Source organism: Alligator mississippiensis, chromosome 5 (assembly GCF_030867095.1).
Source record: "Alligator mississippiensis isolate rAllMis1 chromosome 5, rAllMis1, whole genome shotgun sequence".
Lineage (NCBI taxonomy): Eukaryota > Metazoa > Chordata > Crocodylia > Alligatoridae > Alligator > Alligator mississippiensis.
The window spans coordinates 192,061,024-192,082,242 of NC_081828.1; the positions used below are offsets into that span (position 1 = coordinate 192,061,024).

At 42.2% G+C, this 21,219-nt stretch overlaps 1 protein-coding gene across 6 annotated transcripts in view; it reads right to left on the bottom strand.

Moving 5' to 3' along the window:
• The window catches only part of ZNF438 (zinc finger protein 438), a 145,979-nt gene that overhangs the window by 41,874 nt on the left and 82,886 nt on the right, over positions 1-21,219 (bottom strand). For 5 of the 6 annotated variants that reach the window (XM_019498351.2, XM_059729129.1, XM_019498358.2 and 2 more), the window contains 2 exons: positions 9,565-11,428; positions 795-5,544 (listed from right to left, as the gene is read on the bottom strand). In XM_019498351.2, coding sequence (XP_019353896.2) covers positions 4,938-5,544; positions 9,565-11,428 — 2,471 coding nt within the window. In that variant the 3' untranslated portion in view covers positions 795-4,937. Of the gene's footprint in view, positions 1-794; positions 5,545-9,564; positions 11,429-21,219 lie in introns of those variants that run through there. The other variant, XM_059729130.1, reaches the window with a different exon arrangement.

The window sequence follows — 21,219 nt, forward strand, 5'->3', positions numbered from 1 at the left end:
GAATCAGCTGTAAACTCTGTGTTAAAATTAAAGCAGACAACCTTTGCCACCCTTTTTTAGTTATCACGCAACTTATTCTTCAAGAGGCTGAATGTTTTCTGTGTCATGTCCAGCACGCAGACATTTTTGCGCTTTAGAGCTATAAGGAATTTGACTAGGAAACTTACTGTAGTTAATGACATTTGAATCTTTACACAAGATAGTCACAACTCTACGTTATACAGGTTTGATAGGTGCCTGACATTATTTAAACTTATTCACTTCCTTCCAAAAGAGATGCGCATCTAAGCGGAAGTAGTGTAGACATACAAACTACATGTTTGAGCGTAAGCAAACTGATGACTTGCAAGCATTGGCTCTCAGCTGCACAAACTTAAATCTGAGATCTGCTTTCCTAAATTCCTGTTCATCCTTCTTATAACATTTTTGCTAAAGAGCTCAGTGAATGGTAGACAAAATAAGTATCTAACGAGGCATGACAGCAGCTCTGATGGGGCTAAATAGCAGAGATCTAAATTCTAATAAATAAGTGAAGTTGAACATTTCCTGCCAGCAACCATGTCAAGCTAGCCATAGGAAACTGTAGCGCTGCAGCTGGAGAAGGGCAAGATTCTGCAAGCCAGAGAAGGCAATGGAACTCATCCAGCATTGATTATTTATGGTGTGATGATGAAGGAACAACTTTCCATATGAGGAACAGCTTTAAAGTTGAACAGCGAAGTAGAAACAGAGCTTCAGAAAAAACAGAAGGGAACAAAAAACTACAGCTACAAAAACAATGACATATATTTCAATGATTTTAAAAAATAATTTATGTGCAAAACAGATGTTAAGCTTGTCCAACTTTGAAGTAAACAGCAAACTGTATTCATGACAACCACTTTGTTTAACAGCAAACACACTCTACTTAATGCTTCTTTTCTATGTTATCAAAATGAACACAAATTCAAAATAAAAGCACATTTAAAACTAAGAGTTTGTCTTTGCATTTTCTTGCCCACTTCACCTCATCATAAAAACCTGAAATGAATAAAATGGTTCCACCTTTAAAAAGCATCTGATTTTAAGCATATGACAAGGACACCAAACAGCAGCTCAGAACCACGCTGATACCTGCCTTTAAACAGCTTTAAATGTTCTGTGACCCTTTATCTTGCCCTACCATGGGTAAAGGGGCTGCAGAGGGAATAAGGATCTCATTCCTAATGAAGAACAAACTTCAAATTTGAATTTTCTTTTTTTTTTAAAGAAGAAAATGAAAAATTGTGACTGTTCTTGTTGGAAAACAAAACTAACTGTTGAATGCATATGCTTGCTATTCCTCTTGCTGGGTTTGTTGCAGCACCACTTTAATAAATACTTTTCCAAGGGGTTTTTCCAAGAACTGATCTGACATCACTGATGCTGATCCTGAACACAAGGAAGTAAACATCAGAGCTGTCTTAATTTCAGCTCCTTTAAACATACACTGAAGAATAGGGGATTGTGTTAGGCCAGTGGGTGATTAGGGGAGGTGAATCAATATCTGCTATAAATGAGAAACATGATCAGAACAGAAAAGCAGATATTTGTTTTTTTATTTGCAAGCATCTTGCTTGGTCTTAAGAGCAATGAGGAAAAACACTAAAAAGAAAGTCCTACTTAAAATGAAATGCTAGAAGCATCTTAAATTATTATTTATTAAAACAAAGAGTATGTTTTATGCTAAGAGTGCAATTTTCTTTGATGCATTTTAACGACATAACTGGAGGAAGGATTGTGCTCACATTCAAGCATTTAGTTTCAAAGACATCACACTGAGCTGTTTGATTTCAAGTGTTAAGAAAAGCTAATTCAGGAAAGATTGCTTCTTAATGTGAGCACACTGTACTAAATTAAATATGCTCCCTGTTTGATAGGAAACACTCAACTTTAAAATAAGCTATTCCTGTCTAATATTCAGTACATTTTCCTTCACCTACCCAGTGAGAGTCAATGGCAGCACATTTTGTGTCAGTGTCTGAGGATATGAACGTTGTTTTTCTATCTCTGGCCACTAAAGATGTACAAGCATAGGCCAGAGCAAAATATATATTTCAGAGGTAGTTTAGCATATAAACGTAGTCTTCCTTTTGCTAAGCGTTAATGAAACAACTAAGATTTTGTATTTACATCAACAGAAATAAGGAGGAAAGCCATCAAAAGTCACAGGGATTTTCTCTCACCCCAAACACCTGTGTAGTATTTGTGAGAGTTTTTCTGTTTGTTTTCTATTTTAGTTGCTCCCAGTTTCATACTTAAACACCAGACTCCATTTAAAATAAGGAATGTCATTTAAAAGTTATTAGAGTTGTTGGCTGAAGCCGTGTTAGTCTAAGGACACAGGCAGACACGGTTCTTTGGGTTGATCTTTTATCTTTTATTAGACCAACTAAAAAGTTGGAAAAATTGTTCTTTGCAAGCTTTTGGACACAAAACCCTCCTTTAGGCACTGAAACTCTCCTGATGCTTAAAGAAGGGTGTTTGTGCCCAAAAGCTTACAAAGAACAATTTTTTCAACTTTTTAATTGGTCTAATAAAAGAAACCCAAAGAACCTTGCCTACTTAAAAGTTATCAAATTAATGTTATGATGTTACAAATAACATAGAGAAATCATGCAATAGCTTCTAGGGTCCTATTAGTAGCACCTGACATTTTTAGTCCACATCTGTTTAGGCAGTCACAACCATAGTAAAATCTCAAACTTTGTAGAGTTAGCAAAATAGGTCACATCTAGTGTAGATTTTTAGGGATGACTCTTCCATCACTGAACAGATGCACTTTGGCCAGAAGCAGAAACAAAAGGAGCACTGATGTAAAAAAGGGCATCAGCATTTTTATCATTCTGTCTTCTAAATGTGCCCTGCCCACCTGTTCTGGGCACTATTAGACAACACTTATCTAAATCACTTTTATTAGTGCTCCGAAGAAGCGTCAGGGTAGACAGCGTTTCAGTCAAGAATACATTTTAGACTGTGGCCACACTGGCTGGCCAAACATTTGGTTGCAACAGAGCTCCAGCATTCCATTTGCTTGCAGCAGTTTAAATTGGTTTTATACAAGCTTGATTGTGAGTGCAGAAGAAATCAAAGAAACAGCAATGTGAAGGTTGACCTTTGCAATCAGAGGTCATATTTTTCTTTAAGAATGCTACGTTCTGAAGAATTCTGCAGAAATCCATGAAAACCTGGATTTCTAAATAGTCCTTGCTTGTTGCTTTCTATTTTCCCTGTGTAGAACCACACCCCACCATTATAAGTGTAATAAAGCAACCATATATCCTTAAAATTCCTGTGTTTGAATAGTTGGATCAAACTTCCGACTGGAGATTCGCTGAAAAAGCGATTCATCCAGCCTGCTCTATGGTAGTGCAACTTAGTGTACCATCTATCTACAGTACTGCCTTATGCAGCATTATAAAACTGAGTCCCTGTAGTTTTCATAATACTTCTGCTTCACTGTAAAAAGGGATGTGCATGTGAGGGCTGCTAACCCTGGTGCTATAACCATTATTTATGTGGTTTACTGGATCATGGCACCCACATACACTGGTGGAGGTAGGAAAGCCTGAATTATACAGTAGCATCCATTTAAAAGCCTGGGGAAGATTTCCCTTGAATTTGTCAAGCACGCATGTACACAAGGGAGAGACAGAGAGCTGTGCTAGCACTAGTGGTGGTTCCTTTCATGGAAGGTCCAAGGACCTGCTTCAAGTTCCTTGTTAATATTATGCAGTCTCAGGAGTCCATCTGCCTAAATGTAACCAAACCAGGTTGCTATTTTTAACATATTTTTTTTTTATGTTGGAGTCGTCAAGCTCTGAGGGTTCCATTGAACTTCTCTGCTTCACAGGTGACAAGTATATTTTCCTTCATCCCTAAACAAGCTAGCTGCAAAAAAATACATGACACTTTATCAGGGTAAAAAAAAACAGACCTGCTATTTATCAAGATAAAATATAACACTTGCGAGACATGCAGGTAGGCAATGAACTTTCATGAAGTTAAAACGAAGAAAACAAGACTTAAAAGCCCTTTGTATATGACATTTACATTATGGGATGTAAAGCCCCTAATAAATGAGCTGTCCTAGCATGCACATATGCAGAGAAGAGTATGTATACCTGCATACACACACCATAACTCTGGAAGCACTATATTGGGACTGAAATTACATTTTTGATCTGATTTTGTCATTCCACCCAAGAACAGCATTTGCATGCCAGTGCTTCAGCCCACTGATTCATATCTGTGTATAGTCTAATATAAGTTTGGTGTAGCTCTTTTTTCTTCACAATTTCAACTTCTAGCATTTTGCCTCCTTGTTTATGCTTGAAGTTCTGAATGCACGAACATCTCAGGCACTTACAGACATGCAGAGAGGCTGCTCCCACGTGCTGTAAATCCAGCACGTGGGAGCAGACTCGATTAATTGAGTCTGCCTGAGCATGGAAATTAACACGCTGAATTTAACGTACAGTGTACCTGAACTGAAAAATGGCAGTGGGGTGCTTTGAACTAAAGCTTGTCGAACATGCTTTAGTTCAAAGTGTCCCGCTGCCATTTTTTTTTTGTGTGTGGGGACACTGATACACGTGACACTCAGGCACTTTTAATTATTGCGGCTTGCTAATTAAAGCACCCCCCACACCAGCCCCACCTCCCGGAGCATGTCTATAAACGCCCTTAGTGCACTGGTATAAAACAGGTTTGTGTGTGCGTATCTGGAAAGATCAACAATATAAATACACAGTTTTCTATTTAGCAAAACAGATCTAAACCATATGTACAAACAGCATTACTGTTGACTGAAAAAAGTGACACTTTTTTGAGCCAGTTTTTGAGATACTGTGAATGAGACACAAATCATTCAGTAAACTTGGAGGTGAATACTTTTCTACCTGAATGTTGTCAATGCTTCATTTTTCGGTATTAGAAAGTTCACTAACCCCCTGTTTGAAGAATGAATTAAAAATAGTCCAAAGAACAGAAGGGTCTTCACAATTATGGCAACTCTGCCAATGACCACAAAGATCCTCTTTTCTTCCAAATACCTGCTTGCATAAAATGCAGTTATATCCTGCTTTAGACCAAATTTGAATTTTTTTAGTTTGTGGTGCAGAGCCAATATTTTGCAACTCCTTTGCTGGTTCACTGTTCCCTGACTGAATTACCTCATTTTTAGTTAGTACATCACCATTATTTTCATGATGAAGACAGATTTGCCTTCTCAATTTTGGAAAAGTATAGAACTCCTCATAAGGGGCACGTTTCACCAGTTTTCGCCGCTCATTGTGCTGCTTCCAGAAATGAGCTGCATGTTTGATCAGTTCCTCCTGTGGTCCCATGCCTCCTTGTAGAATTCCATCCTTTATTCTTCCTTGGATCTCCTCTCCATGAGCACGCAGCAAATGAAACTTCATTTCAGCAAAGGACAGTGCAGTAAACTGGCATTGGCCACATTTGATCTGTACTTTAACTTCTCCTTGACTATGAAACAGATCTTCAAAATTGCATTTATTTTCCCTAAAACAGAAAAAGGATATGCAAACTACCTCAATACTAGCTATGTGCAAAACAAAAATGAAAATTTCCCAAATCTCTAAGTAGCAAGAACTTTTAGGAAATATTATACTGTTATAACCATGCATTATTGCAGCAGTTAATAAAACAGACAATTTACAAGTGCTGAGAAAAAGTAAAGTAGTAAAATGCTAGGCAAAGATAGCTAAAGCAATAAGCTAGCTGAAAGCAAATGATCTAAATTGGCATTGTCAAGTTAAAATTTGTTTCCAAAGTTAAGTTTTATAAAACTAAGCTTTGCAAGGCCTAAAACAAATAGAAATCTTTCACTGAAATGTTAAAAACAAAACACCCTCCCGTGCAGTGATTTCAACCCAAATACTGCACCATAGTACTAGTAACATGGAAGTGACAATAATTAGCAGCTGAGTACTAAAAGGAATTGACTTGGGATAAATTCCAATTATAAAAACAACCCCACAATCACCACTAGTATTAATAAAAAGTAAAACAGAACTTCAAACAGGAAAAACTTCAAACAGCCTGTGATAGTTTTATAGGTAAAAGTATTTTAAATATATGATGTACTACCCAATACTGTTGCTTTGATTTCTTTTTATAATAGGATAACAAACAAACACCATAAAGGAAATATGAACTAAATGTGACATCTCTAACTTTAATAAGGCATTTATTCAAAGAGCTTCATGGAGCTCCGTTGAGAGAAAGAGTTATGAATTAGAAAGGACTAGTATATAGTGATATGAAACAAGCTAAATTACCCAACAAACAAATGAATTATAAATGATTCATCATAAGATGGATAGCAAGGTTGAAAGAGGTGCTGCAATGCTTAGTTGAGTCCAGTACTATTAATTTTTTAATTAATGTCTCAGAGGATGGAATAGAGAATTCAAACTCACAGTAACAGAAAGCACAGTGGGATAAAATTAAAATTCAGCACAGAATTAAGGCACAGGAGAAACACACTGAACTTAATTAAGTACCATATTTTCTCACAAGGAACATGCACCTTTTTTCCAAAATCACCCCCACAAAACTGGGGTGTGTGTTTTAAACAGGGAAGTGCTTTGCTTTGCTTTGCTGTAAAAGGAGCACTTCTTGGCACTGTGTATGCCATGCAACTGCCAAGGTGGCTACTGTTTGCGTCTGCTCAGCAAACTGAAGAGGCAGAATCCTGTTTTAAACCTCTCACAGCCACAGCCATTGGCTGAGCACTGCAGCTTGTATCTGAAGCAACAAGTGAGCTGCTGATAAAATCTTGATGAGGCTTGTGATGTGAAAAAAACACTTTATTTACAGGAACTTATATAAAGAACTTACAGGAAAAAAGCAATGGCTTTGCTATCATCCTTTGCAAGGGTCTGGGGCTTTTGTATGACAGAATAAGCCCTCCTGGAAACATAGGCCGGATCCAAAAGTGCAGGCACATGTGCTTTGTGGTGCCACAAACCTCTGTGTCACCACAAACCACATATGTTGCATGTTAAACTGCAACCTGCACTGCTAATTTGCAGTGCTGGGACAATATTTGCTACCAGGATTTCTCAGTAACAATAATAAAAAAACCAAACCCAAAAGAGGTGGCGCAAAGCACACCAAACTGCCATATGCTGGAGCAAAAGTGGAGACAGGGGAGCAGGCAGCCAAGCAGGAGAAGGAGCAGGGGGATGGAGAGAGCAGGAGGCTGGAGATAAGCCCCTGTAGATAAGCTGGAGACTTACCCTGCTCTCTTCAGCCTCTTGCTTGTTCTCTGCTACTGCCGGGGAATGTAGGGGAGCTGGGAGAGCAAGCAGGGAGCTGGGAGAATGAACGGAGAGTGGGGGGGAATGAATGGGGGGCAGGGGGAATGAACGGAGGGTAGGGGAACAAACAGGATGGGGGGAATGAACGGGGAGCTGGGGGGAATGAATGGGGAACAGGGGAACAAATGGGGAGCTGGGGGAAATGAGCCTCCTGCTTGTTCTCATATTTTCTCCAGCCTCCTGCTTGTTCTCCTGCTCATCTCCAGCCTCCAGAGGCTGGAAAAGAGCAGGGCAATGAGCAGGGGGCTGGAGACCAGCACGGGGTCTGGGGGGGAGCTGTAGCCTCTGGGGGGGCCTGGAACCCTGTGCTGTGTCAATGTGCTGTGAGGGGGGGGGCTCTGCCATGTCAGGGGCAAGGGACCATTGGCAATGTGTAAGGGGTGCACACAGGTGCACGTGCACCCCCAGAGCGTGGCGGTGTACCCCCTCAGAAAAAGTGCCTGTGAGAGGTTGTCACTTGCCCCCCACTCCCCAGCCAGTGGCATCTGTGGGCAGTCAGTGATCACTGCTAGCCACCGCTGTCACTGCCAGCGGTGTCCGTGGGGGCTCGCCTCCCCTCCCCTCCCCCTGCTGCCGACAGCGACGGCGGTGTCTGCGGGAGCTCCCCGCTTACTGCCGCCACCATGCTCCCACCAGCACTGCCATGCCCCACCAGCCACCGGGGGCAAGCGGCATTTATGCAGGGGACCCACCCCTTCTAAGCAGCCCCCACCTACCCTCACACTGACTCACACCCCCCCACCCTCTCCTGCAAACCCCACATCCCCACATCACACACCCACCATGTGATAAGGAAATCAAAAGTAAACATTAAAACATATAGATATTTAGGATTTATTTTATTATGATGCTAGAGACACTGGTAGGCTTCCAAATTTCTTAAACATTGTAAATATAGCAATAAAACATTGCCCATCAGATCAATCCCCCTTTCTCTCTCTCTTTTATTCTAATTGTGGAAGAATGTGGATTTTGGGGTATTTTAAAAAGTGAATTTGGGATGCTGCTTCAGTAGTATAGCTGACACAAGATTTTGGGGTATTTTAAAAAGTGAATTTGGGATGCTGCTTCAGCAGTATAGCTGACACAAGGGGCTAGTGTCCCCAGATACCAAGTGGCTGGGCCTCAGAAGCTCCAGACGTCAAATAGCCCTGACCTCCTGGCCAGGACAGGTTTTTATACTGCTGGGGCCAACACAGGTGCTGGCCCTGGGCTTTAGTTACCTCTGGCTGCAGATCCGGGAGGAGCCAGGTTATTTTGCCCCAGGTGGCACAATTTGCTCCACAACAAAGTGCATGTCCAAGCAAAAAGCTCCGGCTCAAATTTGCACCACTTCTATTTGAGCTGCTGCAAGCACACGTGCTTGCGTGTGTGGATGCACCCTCTGTGTTTCCAGGAGGACTTATTCTATGTCACACAGTCAGCAAGGACTCTGGAAAAAAAAATTTCTACATTCTGCCTTTCAAAAACAAGATGGGTGTTTTATTTGGGTGGGTGTTCTATATGAACAAATACAGCATATTTCAATAAAACAAAGTCAGTCTGGTGCAAACCAGAAAGGCAGTATTTATCATATGTCAAGAGAGTTTAACGCAAGACTATACAGCAAGAATAGGAGCATTTCTGTTCTACTATGGCAAGGTAAATATTAACTTTTTTTTGGTTAATGCAATTGCAGGCAGAAGCAGGAATCAATGCACAAATGTAGACAAGGCAGCAGTACCTCAGAGAAGCAATGGTCTTTAACATAGTGAAGGGATTTGTAAAGTACTGCAACACTACTTGCTTTGTTGAAGTATAACCTTCACTGAGTACCATCATGGGTAAAAATACAAACTGACAGACTGCAGAGGAAAACAAGGCTAAAAATATACTAAATATCAAAATCATTTGTTTTTGTATATAGATAACAATAAACAGTTTCACTGGCAGCTGCAGTATTATTTTAAGGGGAAATATTCAAGACTAGGCTAGTTACTCATCTATCAATGATAATTTGAGACTTAAAAATCCTTACAGACTATAGGAAGGAAGGCACAGACTAAAGAAGAGATCCAAAAGGATTTGCAAACAGCTGTGAGACTTGTTCTGGAGGAAAAGTTAATAATAACAGAATTTTTACAGCAATAAAGAAGAAAGAAGCAGAAAACTCCTGAAATCATTCTCTTATTGGCATTTAACTTGCATAGGCACTCACCTCTCTATTGATTCATCTGCCCCTTTTATATTTATGTCTCTGATCTTTAAAGCATCTTGCAACTGTTGTTCACTAGTGGAGAGCTCGGTGCTGATAACAACCCGGTGCACTTCCCTCAAATGGCCAAAATATACTTTTGCGTGTCCAAATACTTTAGAACAGAATTCACAGCACACCAGTTTCTTGAGTCGACCTTCACTGTGATGAAGCTTCATGTGTGTGCTTAGACTTCCTGAATGAATATATGCTTTACGGCAAATTCGACAACTGTATGGTCGCCTGTTTGTGTGTGTGTTCATATGGTCCTGAAGATGGTGTTTAAACTGGAAGCTGTGGTTGCAGACATGGCACTTATGCCACATCTTAGGTACAGTAGAAAATATATTCCTACACAAATCACTTGGTTTAGCAGAAACATCTTCACTCTGTTTATAACTTAAATATTTATTGGGAAGTGAATTATTCAAATAAGTGTCTTGTTTTACCTGGTCAGATTTGGACCCTATTATGGCTGCAGATGTTTGTGGAGCTAAAGCCTGCATAACAACAACAGGTTTTGGCCTAATACTACGGTATTTTTTTACTTCATCTCCCTTTCTGTGTTTTGGTTCCTGAGGATCAACTTTTATTTTCTCTTTACCTTCTCTAAACTTATTAACAATGCGCTTCTTTCTTTTGGTCTGAAAGGCCAATATATCATCTGGGATTCTTTGTTTTCTGCCTCTTCTCTTCAAGGCTGCAGCATTCAATTTCTTTGGATTATCAACGTCTACTTTACTTGCTGGACAGAGGGCATTTTCACACGTGGGTTGTTTGGAGACTTGTGCAAAAGATATAGGTAACAGTTTACCAGAAACTTTGCTAGAAACAGTTAAGGTTTTCACCAAAGATGGCATTTTTTCACAATCAGACGGTTGCACAGGAGCAGCAGCATTTGCAATGTTAGAATTTGGTTTAGATTTATAAAACATTGTTTTTTTCATTCTTGAATAAGGCAAAATAGGCAGTTTTCCTTTTGGTGTAGAGGGAGTCAATTGCACAGGGTTGCCCAAAACAGCTGGTGACAGGACAGTGACAGAGTTTGCAGAATTCACTGTTTTTTCTTTAACTTTCTCACATACAACAATTGAGCCTTCTGTGGTTTCATTTGCTGTTTCCATAGAATGTAAATTTAGTTTCAGTGGATCTCTTACACCCACTGGCTTGGATAAAGGTTCCTTAGCTGCAGATGGTTCTGACACATTAGCTTTAGCAGTGTCCGTTTTGCTCAATAAAGGAGGTTCAGATTCGACATTGTTGCTTTCGCTTAGCAAAGTAGCAACTGTAACTTCAGTTGACCCCTGATCCAGTAATATCATTTGTTCAGATGCACGAGTCATAGAATGAGTTTCAGAATGGTCTTCAGTAGAGGTAGTCACTGGTGGCATCTGTGATGAAGTCCGTGTCTTGACAAGAATCTTGTTATGTGTACCTGAAGCAGTGGTTTGAGTTGGTTTTTTGTCAATTAGCAATTTGCTTCTTACAGATTGATACCTAGGAATAGGAAGTTTGAGGTTTTCAGAAGGGGACATGTTTGACTGATGGATTTGTTGGGTTAGTGCAGGAGTAACCTGTGGCAAGGCCACAAGAGAAAAAGTTCCTTCATGACCAGTAACTTGCATCAGAGCATAATTTTGTGTTGGCACTATAAGTGGTTTAGAGCTTGCAGCTCTAACAGGAGTACTTTGCTCAGGCAGAGAAGGCTGAAGACAAGAAACCATTCCTGATGTTGTAACTTTTAGTACCATTTTTGGTGCGATGGTCCTAAAGTGGCTTTTATTCTGAAAACCTTTTCCACTTTGTATTGTCCCCGAAGAGGATTTATCTGCAGCAATGAAATAAAATATGCAAATATGTATGACAATGCCATCATAAAATTAGTTTATCAAAAAAGAACTTAAGAGTTTATGTACAAACTTATTACATATATGAAAGATATTTAAACAACCACTAACTGAAGCATGGAGTTGGAGTTACAGGCTTTAAAGGATAAACTGAAAATCTAATAACCTTGAGAAATAATACATTTGGTTAATATTTAGCTTATACAAACAAAAATATTAGTTCTTCTGCATCTAATCTAGCCCTTAAAGCAAATTCTTTCTATCCAAGTCATACAGCCTCATACGTTTACATCATTTTTCTGCATTAGAAAAGGATTGTTCCATTATGCCACCAGTAGTAAAACTGCACATAAGAACATAAGAATTGCTATTTCCTGGGTCAGACCATATGTCCATCTTGCTCAATATCCTGTGTCACAGTGACAGAGAATGGATGCTGAAAGGGATAGTGAACAGAGTATGATCAGGGTTTTTCCCACTGTTCTTCTCTCACTTGCAGCCTTCAGAATTTAAGGTCTAGGTCCCTAGGAAGTTCTAATTCAGAGGCTGTATTAACTCCCTAAAAGATATTAGTAATAGTGCAAGGGGTAGTAGAAGACGAGGTTTGGGTATTCTTACTATTTTGTCATGAATCTCTCTCAGAGCAATGCATTTAGAATAAGAGTACTTTTTTCTAGTATAAACACACCCATATTAAGCATACTTTTCTGAACAAGTCATGCAATCTTGCAGTTCTTCTGTAGCATGGGGTTTTTTGGACATGGAAGAACCTCAACTGATGGAAGGTTTTAAAAAAAAATCACCACTATATTATATGCTAACATGCAAGAGAATGACAAGGGACTTGGAATAAAATGTACTATCACAAAAAACACAACTGCATTCATTTCTACCTTCTCAGATGATAGGCAGCTTGGCTGCACAGTGTAAAGATTCCCTTGAAAACTACTGCTGTAATTCTATTCCCTTGCAGGACTCAGGGCTTTTATAAAAGCTTTTGTCAGAATTTCATGAAGTTTCTACTTGCTCTTACAATTAAAGCATTTTTAAAGCTCTGACAGAGAAACAAAGAAAAACATGCTGATAAAAATGAATTAAATTACAAAAAAATCCAAAATGTTAAAACATATGTTAAAATATATGGGTCCGCAGAGAGCCTACCTTTCACACAGTTTATGAAAGGATATTTAACATGCATTTTACTGCATCACAATCACTTCATGTAACAGCCAACTGCTCATCAATAAACACTGTCTCTTATACCTCAAGTTGGCAATTGCTGAAACTACAGCAGGATCTCCCCCTCATTTTCTAGGAATGAGGGAGAGTAAAAAAAAACAAACCCAAAAACCCTTCAGCAATGATCCCAATATTCAAGAAATGCTGAGAGCAGAAGAAAATATGTTGGGGGAAATTCAAGATTACTAGAGGTATTAAGTCAAACAGAAAACATAAACAATTAAAAAAAATGTGGAAGGTTACAGAGTACACACAAAAAAAGGAATTACCCTGAAGCTGTTTACTACGGCAGTTTCTGTTCTTTATTATATACACTAAGAACTCTGTATTAAAAAATGTACATACAAAATGTTGAAGATAAATATAGGCCAATTTTAAGTTTCTTCCAGTACTGCTAGCTCCAACAACTTGATATTTATGTTGGATGTTCTTCACGTATGTTGAACACCTTACAGTTTGCATTGCAAGTTACATACATACATGAGTATGTGGATTAATGTAATTAATCAGCCAAGGCACATAATTCTGAGCTGTAGACTGGATACTGAACTTGAAAGCTAATAACATAGGTCAAAGTGACTGTATTACTTAAACATAGTAAATTTCAAGGGAATTATATTTTCCCTTAAGGACTAGAGACTGCTTTTTATAATAGATTATCCTTACTAGATAGTACCCTTTCAAGGTTTCTGGGTAAAAATGGGAAGAGGTGCTATGAAGCTGTGAAGTCACAATGTCATCCCTCCCAAGAATTGGGGGGGTCGTCTTATACAATAGTTTGACCAGTTTGTTTGGTACTCCAGAAAATTTGGCAGCTCCTTCTAACCAGGGGTCCTAGAAATCTGATTGCCATGAAAAAATGTGGAATTTGTGTCTTTTACAGCGAATTGTTAGAATCGCCAGAAAAAAAAAAAAGAAAAATATGTGGGAGCCAGTGGTTCTCATGGTTGCTGCAGCAGCCTGCCAGAGGCATAGAAACCCCCAGCAAACAGGGAAGCAGCCAAGATGGTGGCTCTACCTCCTCTGCTGATTGGCTGGGAAGGCTGCCCATCACGAGGCCCCACCCCTCGCTGCCAATCTGCAGCAAGGGGTGAGGTTGCATAAACAGCAGCACTCTCAGGCAATCAGTGGCACGGGGTGGGGCCAATGCTAGGACCCCTCCCTCAGCCAATCAGCATTGTGGAGGCTCAGCATAGAAAAACATGGATTCTTAAGTTTTTATCAGATCGTTTTGGGTTTTTAATCAAAGAAAACTAGGTTCCCTGCTTATCAAAGTCCAAATGCAGTGGCTTCCACTCTCCTTTCCCTCACTCTCCTTCCCAGCTCCTTAGGTCTCATTGTTTTTATTTTCTCAAAATCCCATTCAACAATTGGCATAAAATAGAGGTGCTCAACCTCTAGCCTAAAGGCCAAATGCAGCCTGTAGAGCTATTGCACCTGGCCCACGGGTCTCCACATGGGAAGTGGCAGCCATTTATATGACCATTCTCCCCTCTGCCAAATTGCCAAACTCCAAGCCACATGCCACTTGTCAGAGCTGGGCTGCACCCCCCCCCCCCATGTTGGAAAAGGCAGCACTTCTTCCCACCCACATCTGGATAGGGACCAGGCATGTCCCTACCCTCTCCCCTCTGTGGGTCCAGGCCACACTCCCTTCTTCCATGGGGCTGGGTCATATTCCCTTTGCCAGAAGGGCAGTGTTAGGGTCAGGCTTTCCCTGCCACCCTCATGGGGTGGAATGATGACAGCCAAGGCCACCCCAGGTGCCAGATCAGGACCACCTGTGGCCTGCCACCCCCACTCCCTGCTCCCCTCCCTGTCCACTCCCGTTACCCTACTCTGCTCCTCTGGGGCAGTCTGCAGCAGTGGTGGCCCCAGCTCAGTCTAACTAGGGAGAAGCAGCAGGAACACCTGGCCAAGCCAGGCCAGGCCAGGTCAGGGCTAGAGGGAACAGAGCCAGAGCAAAAGATAAGAGGGGAAGGGGAAGCTGTGTCAGGTGGGTCAGCAGCAGGGGGAGCAAGGGTGGACACAGGTACAGGCACAGGGGGCACATGGTGGGGTTGGAAGTTCCCCCCTGGCTGCATGTCCCCTCCCCTGCCAAATAAGCTATTTTAGGCAGCACCTCAGCTTCAGCCCTGAGCCTGGGGACAAAACTAGAGCTGAGTCACCACCTGCCCTAGGAAAGTCTCAAATACAAGCTGAGGGTTATTTTTCTCCATGCTAACCATGTGTGGCCGGGCACCTCAACTTGAATTCAAGTATATACGGTAAATGAGCATCAAAAGCTTGGAAGTCTCTCTTGTGTAGTTACTTTCACATTGACTCAGCAGACACTTAAGTAGCAAAACCTGCTTTTACCCTGTTTCCTCACTTATAATTCTCAGCAGCTGGTTTCTGGGGAAAATATACATGTTTGCATTCAAGAAAATATGTTGTATACCTACATACACAACTTAACATAAATATGGATCATGTAGAATCGTTCTTCTTGCCTTCACTAAGATGGCAGTGTAGGCACACGAAATACAGCTATTCTAAATGAAACCCAAGTTCAATTGCCAGTTTTGTAATTGGCCCGCTAGGTGGCCCTGGGTAAGCCACTCCCTTTTCTGTGCCTCAGTCTTCCCATCAGTAAAACAGTAATAATAATGTTGATCTACTTTGAAATTGCTTTGAGAACAAATTGATGAAAAGCACTGTGTAAGAGCAGGACATTATTAAATAATGCAGACTCTTAGTCTGAAAACAGTACAGGCACTCCTCACTTAAAGACCGAGTTCCGTTCCTGCGACTAGGTCGTTAAGCGAATTAGTCGATAAGCGAGGAGCCGCCCCTTGATACTGCGTGCCTTGGCTTGAGACGCCACGCTGCCGTTTCCACAATACATTTCGTACAATACCGACTGCTCGGAGAGCTGGTCGTAAGTCCACGCAGTCGTTAAACAGGTAGGTCGTTAAGTGAGGAGTACCTGTATGTCACAAGGTTGTCTTTTCTGATAATACTATCTATGAATAGTATAAAAAATTAGTTTGATTGTCTGCATGAAGCCAATGAGTTAAAAACATTTTTGAACTACTACTGCTAGAAGACACTAGTCCCAGGATAAGCAAAGCACATTTTCTTGGTAACTCTTGTCAGTTTCAATTAGTTCAATTGAAAAGCAGTGAGAAATAAGAAAAATGTTTTGCTTTTTATTACAAAGATTGAAGTCCATCTCATAGTAACTACTTACCCTAAGTGCACAACTGGACCAATGACAGAAAAAATGAATCAAGAGAATGACAGGCTTTGCTTTGTAAGGAAATGAAGAATGTAAGGAAATGAAGAATTTAGATTTTTAGTAGGGATGGATGGAACAGTTATACTGAGTTAAGAGTGAGGAGCACTCACTGCACACCATGTGATTTACAGCAGTTTAATGTGGCTGCTCTATTTCACAGTGGATGCATCTACAAAAGATGTTTTACTGCACAGTAGACTAATTTACTGTGCAGTAAAGTGTCACTGTCTACACATGCAGGCAGTTATTGTGCAGTAAATTAGTCTACTGAGCGGTTAGTTTACTACCTGCAAAAGCAGGTAGTAAGCTAATTATGCAGTAGGTACTGCACAGTTGTGCATGTGCAGAGGCCAACCAAGACCAAATTGGCTCTCTGTCAGCCACACCAACAGAAGGCCAGACTCAGGCTTGCCCCAGAGCCATGGGGCAGAGAGTTTCTCCAGCCCCATGGCTGGGACACCTCTTTGCCTGCCTCAGCCTGGGCTTTAAACCCCTGGCCTGACCCCAGGGCCTGTGCCACCTGCTGCCTGCCCCTAGCCATCGCATCACATTGTGAAGCAGCAGCTCCATGCTGGCTGCAGCAGGTCCATGGAACCTGGTGGTGACCCCCAGGGCCTGTGCCACCATCTGGCTGCCTCCCACCCACCATGCCCCTGTGCTACAGGCATGTGCCAAGGCCTGGAGTCTCTGGTAGAGCCCTTGAGAGCATCCTGGGTGACACCACAGGCAGCATCCTAGGGCCCCAACTGGGCACAGGGAGAGAGAGCTGACCTTATTGCACTGTGGAGTGATGCCAAAGTGCAGAGCCAGTTTGCCCAATGCGTGCACTCCAACGCCCACATACATGAGACCCTAGCAGGCCTCATGAGGGAACAGGGGCATCAGTGGTCAGTGTGGTAGTGCTGCATAAATGTCAAGGCCCTGAGGGCACAATGGGTCTGTGTCACTGACCACAACCACTGGTCTGGGGCTGCCCGCAGACCACACATGGCAGGGGCCTCTGGAGAGGCCTGCTGTGGGGAGAGTAAGGGCATCACTAGCTCTGTGTCCCAGCCGGGTAGAAGCCCCTTCCTCCCTACCCAAACTGGTGTGGGCCTGGCACCATGAGAGCAAACTGCCTGGCCTACAGAGGTGAAAGGGGGGATTTGGGCTGGAGCAGCCATAGCAGCTGCTGCCAGGAGCCAGATCTGGCCCAACCTGGGTAGGGGATCAGGATGGCAGGCAGGGCCCACCCAGCCAACTTACCATGCTCTTTGGACACCTATGCACACACAAGCCCTGATCTGAGGCCATGTAGCACACAGCCCCTTGGCATAGTACATGTTATCTCTGAAATGTTGCAAACTCTCACAAACAGCCTCTCTCAGGGAAGAAGTACCAGCTGCCTCCAGGGATGTGACCTCAGGGACACTGCCAACCTTGGCCAGCGCCCTCTGCATTCACCACCTCCAACAGCGGTAGACACAAGACCAGATCCTTCTACTGGACTGGCTGGTCACTGTGGTGGAGAAGCAAGCCTGACATGCTGAATGTCATGAGCGAGTGGAAGAGAGACCACGAGGACTGTGCATTCTGGGACAGGCTCCTGGCCCTAGAGGAGAGGCATGTCACCCTCCTCGAGAAGATGCTGGATGTGCAGGAATGGCAGGCCACCATGGTGGCCCAGGCAGTGGAGGCCACGAAGGACTATTGGGTGCTAGACACCACCTTTGCCCTGGCAGTCACCTTCATGCTGCCCACTTCCCAGCCCATGGCCCCAGCCCTGCCTACCCCCGGCAGCCACTTGCAACCCAGTAACAAGCCCCACAGTGGGCTTGGACTGAGGTGCAGTGCCACCTGCAGCAGCCAGGGCCCCCTGCCCCTGCCCCCACGCCAGGCCCCCCAGCAGCTGGGCCCCCCCCGACAATGTTCAACCAGGTGCTGTGAGGCCCCTGAGCAGGCGCTGACAACAGCAGGGCCAGTACTGCATGCAGGCCATTATGGAGGAGGGGATGGAAGGGATGCAGGAGGGGAATGGGCAGCGCAGCCAAAGCAGTAACAGCCTTCACCCCTGGGTGAGACCCCTGTCTGTGGCTTCATCGCAGCATCCACACCTGTGGTGGTGTGGGTCAGAGGCTGGGGTGCAGGGCGCCTGTTCCCCAATCTGTCCCATGGGTATCAAACAGTCATTGCATGCTGTGCACAGGATCTGCAGTGTCATACAGGGCTGTGCCAGCAGGCTGCAGACTGCTCTGGGCTAGAAAAGCATGTGGCCAGGGAACACCACGCAGGGCTGTCTTTCAAAGAGTGCCTCTGGCACCTAGGCAGCTGCGGCCTATTTAGGCTTACTACACAGTATGCCTAAATAGCATTAGTTGCATGTGTAGAGATTAACTGCATGTGTAGATTGCATGTGTGCCTAATAAGTGGTAACTAAGCCTGGGCAGCTTACCTCTGAATGAAACAACTTCCACATCACCTCAGTTTAATTTTTGCTTACCGTGAATTATACCAGACGTACAAAACAGATAGAGAAAATGAATTTGACATGTGGTGTGCTCCTCCACCTTTCAATCCAGTATAATTATTTTGTCTGCCCATCCCCAAACAGAGCGCTGCATATTTTATTAAATTTGTCTTGATTTTCCTTACTGTTTTGCTGACTTTAAAAGAAGCAATCTTTAGAAAGAATACATAACTGAAATTCAGGAGAAGAATTTTATACCAATTATCAATATTAAACCAATGTGAGTCAATGTTAGCTAGCCAGTTCTTTTTAGCAAACTTCCATACACACTAAATACCTGTGGATACTCTCTTTCCAGAGCAAGTTTCTTGTGTTTGCTGACACAGCATAGTTTGTTGGACACACTGTTTCTCAGCAGGATTAGCATACAAAAAAACACCACCTGCAGAAGTGCTTCAGTCAGTTATAAGTAGGTCCCAAGACAAGAAATACAAAAAAGACAATATAAAACATTATCTTCCAGTTATTGCATTAAGAAAAACTACTGCTTCTTGATCTTTGCCATTTTTCTCTGCTCAAATAGCACTTTAAAAACGTATATATTAAATGCTAAAGACAAGGTGATAGTTTAATAAACAAGTAATGCTAGTTAATGTGGTAAACAGACAAGATGATTTAGTTTTAGTGTCATGGCATGCAGTCAACGATACCAAAACAAAAATGTTCCCAGTAAACTGAAGTTTCGGTGGTTTTAAGAAAAGGTCTCAAATACAGGGGGGCTAAATGCAGTGCCATTTTATACTTCAGATATGCACAAGTTATATAGATTCAACACAGAATCCAGCTAAGTATATTCGCAATTGGTGGTTCTGATGCCTGACACTGACCATTATAAGTTCCTGTGTTCAGTTGTCTGTAACTTTGCCAAACTCAAACTGCTTAAGCTGAAATTTTCCAGTTTGCTGCAGAGTGAAATATCAGTCTAAATGGTTCTACCATTTCCAAAGAGATCGCTAGGAGAAAAAATTTAGGCAAGCTGTTCTTTGAACAGATCTAGCACCCACATGTCAAGGAGAATGGAGTTAAAATATGGCAGGCCAGCAGCCTTTCCTGCAAATCTATCCAAAACTGGCTATATTAAAAGATCTTCAAAATTCTTCTCAGTAGAACCTTCTTAGATTTTAGTACCTAAACTTACTGAAAATCCCATTCACACTGGGCATGATTTAACCTGGGGCTGAACAACACTTTCCATGCAACTGCAGCTCTACATTGTCATAGATCTGGATTTGTCTGAACTGAAAGCACGGAAACTGTTTCTCTTGTGATCTCAATAATATCCCAATTGTGTCCAGACAACCTGGGGTTGGGGGAAGCTTCTGGTTCCGACACAGACAGAGTACCCCAGGACAAGGATCAGTGAGGGGAACAGAAACTGAGACTGAAGCCTAGAAAAAAGGCAAGAAGAAATCTAGAACTAAAAGTTAGCCAGAGACTGGAATGAAATACACAAGAAGATGGGGACCCAGAGACTGGCATGAAAGCTGGAATTAGCAGAAATGTAGGATGCGTTAAAAACTGGTTAAATGGAATACTAGTAGAGGCAGACTTGAAAGGGAAAGTATTGGGCTGCATGGAACTGGAATCTGACATTCTCTCACATGTGTAATTTAAAACAGGTTAGAAAAATAAATTCAACACAACATTAAACTTAGTGTTATAGCATAGGGCTGAAACACCAAGATGCATCACTAACGCAATATTGTTAAGATACAGAAAGTACATATATGTGCAGAAAACAGGATGAAGTCAAGATCACAGAGGGAACAGGCCTTGGAAAATTTGTTAAAATTCTATGAGTCAAAAATGGAAGTCTCTTGAAGTTAAACACAATTACCTTTGAGCATGAAGATACACTGCAGGCTGAGGCACTCTTCAGCTGCGGATACTCTACCATTTAGAATAGCAAGGACTGACCTGCTTTCAGTCTGTAATGGTGACTTTTATTAATTTTTTTAAAGAGACTGGAGTGATAGTGAATGGCAGGGAATAATGTAGCAATGGGGAACCAGCAGGACACCTTTAGTGTTCACTTCCAATCCTTTTATCCCAGTGGTTCTCAATCTTTTTTGGATCAGGGGCCAAGTTTGGGCTGGGGGAGGCTGAGTGCAGCCCAGCTAAGGGGCTTTGGGAGTATTAGTGATTGTGGATGCCATCTGTGAGGCATGGGGCACGGTATAAGGGGAGGTTTGAAGCCATGTATTTGACCTTGGCATTAGGGCAATTAAACAGGCAGCTTCCCGCCTAGGAACAACTTTAGATAGAACAAAGAAAGTGTGTGGCAGGCGAGGCAGGTGGGCGGGCTGCCCTAGACAGATGGGCGGGCCAATGTTCGGACTGGCCCCAGGATGGCCCACTTGTTACAACATATCAAAGGTATTACAGTTCTGCTCCCAGTTCTTATGCTCATTTCCAAACACGGTCCTGCTGACTTTAAATTTTGTCTCAGCTGAACAAACTGCTACTCCAACAGACAAGCCCCAAGTATACAGGAATTATTTTAGTATGATCACAATTCAAATGTTTAATTTTTATTCCTCCTGCATCAGTCCAGGTGTTACACAAGTTAGAAAATCATCTCTGGTGATTTGTGAAGACTTCTATGGGATACTTACTTTAGGGGGGACTTTTATGTATGAAGCCTAACCAAAGAGACAAATATGAATCATCAGTCACTGAATGCATAAATATACTGTGCCATCATAAATATGAATTAAATATAATTTTAAGTGACTCCTGAGCATTAC